Consider the following 6,000-nt stretch of genomic DNA (forward strand, 5'->3'; position numbering starts at 1 on the left):
CATATTTCTCTGTGCAAGTGTAGCTCTCAAGCAGCATCAAGCTCACTGTTGGCTTTTGCCAGATTGAACCTGGCCTCACAGCGTCGTGACCAGCCCCAGGCCTCTGGTTATCCCTCCAGAGTGGTGTTTGGATGCAGAGAAGCTGTGCTCTGCAGCCCCCATGCCTTTACCCTGGAAAGGACACCACTTTTCAGTCCCATGGCCTGTCACGACTGCTTGGCAGGGCCAGGTCCTTCCAGCCCATTTGCTCTTTGACCATGGGTCTGCAGGAGGCTCTCCCAGCCCCTTGGCTTCAAAAAAACACAATGAAGGCATCAGCATGGTCACTGTAGTGGAGTTCAGGTACCAGCAACCTTTATTTGGCGCATTCTCCTTAGCTAAGGCAGTCCTTGCCCCTGCTGCCCATTCCTGGCAGCTCTCCTGTTGGAAAGGAGGAATTCTGTGACAATTGTCTCTGCAGGGCTGCTTGCAGCTTCCAGGCAGGGCTGGCAGTCGCTGGGCCTTCTCCTCAGCGTTCCAACATACCTGTCTGCACACCCTTGCTGAGGGAAGCAGGAGAAAGGGCCTCAGTGCTGTGGCTGGGCAGAATGGCTCCCCATGCCCCAAGCCTGGTGGTGCTGCCAAAGCCATCCCACTGCTCTAGAGAGCCTGTTGTGGGCCTTCCCTCCACCTCACTTACTCTTCCAGAACTTTCTCAGAGAGCTCAGACTCCTCCTCCTGCTGCTGCTCCTGCCCCATCTCCTTCAGCTTCTTGGCGTAGTCCTTTCTCAAGACGTGGGAAGGGCGATAGGGATCCTCAAACACGTAGGGGCAGGAGGTCTGCAAAGGCAGAGGAGGCTCTCCTGAAGCACTGCCACCAGCAGCTGGGGCTCCTCTCAAGTCTTCAGCCTAAGTCTGTGCCTTGCAAGGCCTGGCTCAGGGCTCAGAGAGGGCACAAAGCAAAGAGCCCAGGCCCGGAGCCTCAGGGACAGCGGGCAGGGCAGAAGAGCCCTGTCCAGCCCCCAGCCATGGCACCACTGCTGTGCTAGGACACCTTCCCTGCTCCTCTGTCACCAAGCAGAAAGGCAAAATGTCCTTTTCCTGCGGGCTGTGTGGGGCATGCCATACCTGTCCTCGCTCAGTGACTGCTCGGTTGCCAAAGTATTTGCGATACACGTCTGCCTCCACCTCATGGCGCTTGGATGCCAGCAGCAGCTGCAGCTCTCTTTCTTCCTTCTCAGTGTAGATGGGGTACTTCCCCTGAAGGCCATGCACAGGGCACACCCACAGCATTAGCCACCTTGAGCTTGGGCAGGGCAGGAGGGCTGGGACCCTGTGCCAGACTGGCAAAACCCCAGGATGGACCTACCTCTTTTGAGCGTTGGGCAGCGCTTGCAGACACCTTCAAACCCTGCTGAGCTGGAGAGGTGGGGCGCTTCATCGTATGGGTCCTCTCCAGGATTGTAGGCAGGTACCTGAAAAGGACAGCCAGCAGTCTGAGCCTGTGGGAGCCGAGGGTGAGCTTGTATCTGTGGGATGGCAGCCTGTCCTCTGGAACCACCCAGCAGTTCAGTAGGTGGACCACATCCAGCAGGACAGTGTCTCCACTGTTTGGCATCAGCACAAGGGAAGCATCACCCATTATCACAAGTGATAACGAGGGCATGCCCTCAGCCACACCACTCCCCTACAAGGCTCACCCCCAGATAACTTCCTTGTCTCTAGAGCGATCTGTTTCCACCGACTGCTGGCTGGCCTGAGAAACCCTCTTCCGAGCCAGGAACACTGGATCCAGGACACTCACTGCAAGCACGAGGTGAAAGAAGAGCACACAGTCTTTGAGATCATGTGGGACAGCATGGGTGGCAGAGCTGCGCAGTCATCCTACACAAGGCTCACTGACAATCCTTGCCATTCCTAGGAGTTCCAGGCAGGCCCTTTTCTTTTGTCAACACTGGATTTGTGTGGGAATCCACAAAATCAGAGGATTTTGGGAAAGCTGCAAAAGGCAGGCCTCAGAGACAGCAGAACTGTGAGTAGAGCTAAGCAGCAGCCATGAGATAGCTCAGCAGAAAAATTATTTAAAAAGTAGAAAAGCAAGGACAAATAGAACAATGGTCTGTGTATTAACACTTGTCTAGAATAACTCTCTAAGCTACAGAAAAGTACATCTAGCAAAATATTAGGAAGGTTGAAGCTTAATAATGGAGCTCTGTGCATTGTGTTTTCAGGCTTACAAGCAGGTATTGTATTTGAAATAAGCAAGCATTGTTTAAAAAGGTACCTGTGCTTATAGTGGTTGGATAGAACTACTGTCAATGTGCTTTTGCTTGGTGTGATTGGTCAAAATCCTTATAAAGTAAGCTGTAACATTAAGTTCTTGTTCTGCTTGGGGTGCAAGCTGGTGGCATCTTCCCATTATCATAACCATGGAATGAGACTGATGCTGAAAAATCAAACAGCTCAAGGCACGTTCCACAGCAGCCCCGTCCTGTTCGTGATTTGTACAGAGACCCCGGCCGGTGATAGATTTGCTCCAGAGCTGAATTCTCACCCAGCTACCCATGGGCATGGTTTTCCTCATCTCCTTCTTACACCTTGCCAGCAGAAGGGACCCACCAGTGAGAAGAACTGGGAGGTACTGAGGAATCCCAGGAGCCTGCTGGGAAAATTGGGTTGTAGAGGCTCCCCACAGCTCAAAGCCTCTCCAGAAAAGGTTCCCCCACAGTGACCTCAGACTTTTTTCCCTCATGAGGACAAGAGCACAGACAAGTCCTTGCCAGCTGGGACATACCTCTGCGGCAGCCCCCACCCCACGGCGCCGACTCTCTCCTGGGCTTCAGGGAAACCAGCCGGCCCGATGGCTGGTGCGGGGTCTCGACCACAAAGCTGGAAACAAGAAGGCACCAGCTGGGTAAAGCTGGGGCAGCAGGCTCTCTTGGAGGAGGGCACAAAAATTTGAGGCACACTGCCTGGTCCTTGGAGGACAGAACACATGCTGTCCTTGCTGCCTGCACAGATCCTCTTGTTGTCATCTTATCACAGGGGTTCCATACTCTTGTCTCCTTATTGCAAAAGTTTCACACCTTCTTGGTGTTTTCTCGTGGGCATCTCCTCAGAGCACTGACTCTTTCTTCTTCAAAAAGCAGCCAACTGACTCCAGTTCCCTTCCCACCCAGCCACCCCAGTCTTCTATAGCACTCTTCTTCTCATTGCTTACAGCTGTGGCCTAGTAAACTCAGGCCTGTTCCTAATCTTTGATAATTGGCTCAGCTGCAACTCTTTGGGGGTAAGATTACTTTCTACACTATCTTTATTTTCCTATATTTTATCCCACTACACCCTCTTGCCCCTCTTGAAAGAAGGATGGCCACTTCATCTGCAATCTCCAAAGCCAGGGAGGAGTGAGTAGTAGAAAGGGAAGTGTTCGTATGAAGTGGCTGCTCTTGCCCAAGTTTGGCTGGAAAGGAGCCTCGGCAGGAGGGTACCCCCAAAACAGTGGCTGAGCAGGTGCTCCACAAGCTGGGGGCTCACCTTGGCAGTATGATAACCTCGTCTTGACTGACCCGACTAAAATTGTTTTGGCCCGGAAAGGCAACTGCGCTCATCATGTTGGCATCCTGGAAGGGAACAGCAAAACATCAGCAGAAACCCAGAACATGTGCTGGATTTCTGAAACAGGAAGCCTCACACACTTTCTTCCTTGATGTCATTATCCCTTCCCTCAAAGGGGCTGAGGAACTCCTGAGACTTGGACTAGCTCATTGGGAGCATACCTAGGCTGAGTGGTGAGGAAGGTGACAAGAGCCCAGACAAGGCAGCTGGAATGTTTTGCCAGCACACTGCCACAAAGCCATGAGGAGGAACTCCACAGAAATTACAAGCTCACCTCAAGAAGGGCTTTCAGCATGTTTCCTGTTGTATCCATCTCCAGCAGGCAGCTATCAAAGAAGGTCATGCTGACCACTTTTTTTCGCACTGCAAGGATACCGATGCTCCTGAAGGTGAATTCCACCTCTTTGTTTTCTCGGAGGGCCCCAGCAAAGTAAAGCAGGGTCTCCTGTACACACTGCTCCACAATTTCATGGCGAAAGTGGGTGTGTGCAGCAATGTCTTCAAAGTCTGGCTGAACAACAGGTATCTCCTCTGGTGAACAAGCACAAAGTAACAGTGCCTCTCTCACCACGGTTCATCTAGCTCAGAAACTAGAGGTCATCAGCACCCAGCTCTCAGGCAACACTGCCAGACAGTGCCCCCCCTTCCAGCTCCAGGATGGACACAGGGGACAGGAAAGGCCAGGGAAACCTCTGCCTCCTGCTGTGGGCAGCCAGATGGAGCGCATGGGAGCTGAGCAGAGAAGGCTGGCTCCTCAGGGAGGAGAAGGGTGCTGGGCTGTCACATCTGTGCCCACATCAGCACTTTGCAGGTTGGAAGAGTTTCTGTTTGCTATATTAGAGGGGTTGGCACCAAGCCACAATGCAAGGCCTGTGTAAGGAAAGGATCCCATCTTCTTACCAGGAATTTTGGTCTCATCACCCTCAAGGTTGTAAAACATCTTCAGAGTCTTGTTCATAATGAACATAGGTCTCTCAACAGGCAAAACCTTGCCTTCTGCCACATTGGCATGCACTGGGACAACTGCAAAACTCCCAAATCCAATATCCACTGCCTAAAAACACAGGCAAGAGGAAGTGTTGGAAGGGCTGCCCAAAGGTAAGGAGGCTGCCAGATGACCTGCACGGCCCTGGAGATGGCACTTTGGGCCTTTCTCCAGAGCCTCAGAGGGGCAGGATGAGGCACATGCAGGAGACAAGACTCACCTTCTTCTTCAAGAGCTGTCTGTAGATGTGCCGAGACATTCCAGACCAGACCTTGCAGATTTCTGGAAAGCAAGTGGAAGCCATACCGTGCTCTGAAGTCAGCACAGGCCACCATCCCCCATGCCCCTCCCCAGGCAGGTGACAGTGGAGTGCTCTCAAGTTCTTCCTCACCCTGAATAAGCACTCTCACTGACAGAGGCTGCCCAGCTGTGTTCTAGACTGCCCCCAGGCTCAAAGCCTGCCCTGTGTCCAAGACAGGCCTGGAGGAAAAAGGCAGGCTGTATTTGCTAAGGTCATTTCCACTTTTAGACATTTCCAGCACCTGGAGGCCTGGGCTACTGTAGATGGATGTAATGTGTATGTCTGATACACCCATAGCTAGATGGCTGCAGAGGGCTGTTGGTATTAACACTCAGAGGGAAAGGACAAAAGGGGGCTGTGTTGCAGACATCTTTTATGAAAAATTCTTTCCTTAGGATTTTTCCTCCTGAGAAGCTGAGAGGCATCAGGAACAAAATGTAAACATTGATTATCTGCTGCTCTGGAATGCAACAGGTGGATCTGTGATTGGCCCATGTTGGATGTTTTTAATTAATGGCCAATCACAGCCCAGCTGGCTCAGACAGAGAGCTGAGCCACAAACCTTTGTTATCATTCTTTCCTATTCTATTCTTAGCTCGCCTTCTGTTGAAATCCTTTCTTCTATTCTTTTAGTATAGTTTTAATATAATATATATCATAAAATAATAAATCAAGCCTTCTGAAACATGGAGTCAGATCCTCATCTCTTCCCTCATCCTAAGACCCCTGTAAACACCGTCACAGGTCTGGAGGAAGGGGGCCATGTAGAAATAGAGCAGCACTTTTCTGGGACAAACATCCTTGTTCTAGATCCTGGAGAACTCCACAACACAGTACAGCACAAGAGCAAGAAAGAGGCCAAGAAATGGGCATGGACTATAGGGGGAATCAAGACCATCAAAGACCCCCAAAGTCCTCTGACCTAATTCTGAAGAGGTGTGAAAGAACAGACTGCACATGATAACTAATTTGTGCAGAAAGCCAGAAACCTCTCTCTAAAAAGCTATCCCTACCAAGCCTGGTCAGAGTCCCCAGGACCCTGGACTTATATACATGTGCTTATTTAGCAGTAAGTCAGGAACTAAATAGAAAAATCCATGCCAACTGTGTAATTTTTAAA

The 6,000-nt window shown here is 51.1% G+C and overlaps 1 protein-coding gene across 1 annotated transcript; it reads right to left on the minus strand.

Annotated features, from left to right (window-relative positions):
* Positions 1–675: 675 nt before the first annotated feature.
* On the minus strand, positions 676–3,014 carry LOC143693783 (uncharacterized). Its single transcript, XM_077176573.1, has 5 exons — positions 2,774–3,014; positions 1,680–1,782; positions 1,349–1,454; positions 1,108–1,239; positions 676–819 (listed from the first exon to the last, which is right to left on the minus strand). Exons 1-5 carry the CDS (start codon positions 3,012–3,014, stop codon positions 676–678), a joined length of 726 nt encoding a protein of 241 aa, XP_077032688.1.
* Positions 3,015–6,000: the final 2,986 nt, after the last annotated feature.

The sequence above is a fragment of the Agelaius phoeniceus genome, chromosome 4 (assembly GCF_051311805.1).
Source record: "Agelaius phoeniceus isolate bAgePho1 chromosome 4, bAgePho1.hap1, whole genome shotgun sequence".
NCBI classification, from domain to species: Eukaryota; Metazoa; Chordata; class Aves; order Passeriformes; family Icteridae; genus Agelaius; species Agelaius phoeniceus.

Excerpts from the sequence above, each read along its gene's own strand:
- LOC143693783 (XM_077176573.1), bottom strand. The coding sequence starts at position 3,014 with ATGACAACAAGAGGATCTGTGCAGGCAGCAAGGACAGCATGTGTTCTG. Across the intron at positions 1,783-2,773 it reads GGGTGGGGGCTGCCGCAGAG|TGAGTGTCCTGGATCCAGTG; the intron begins GTATGTCCCAGC and ends TCGTGCTTGCAG. Across the intron at positions 1,240-1,348 it reads CTGCCCAACGCTCAAAAGAG|GGGAAGTACCCCATCTACAC; the intron begins GTAGGTCCATCC and ends CATGGCCTTCAG.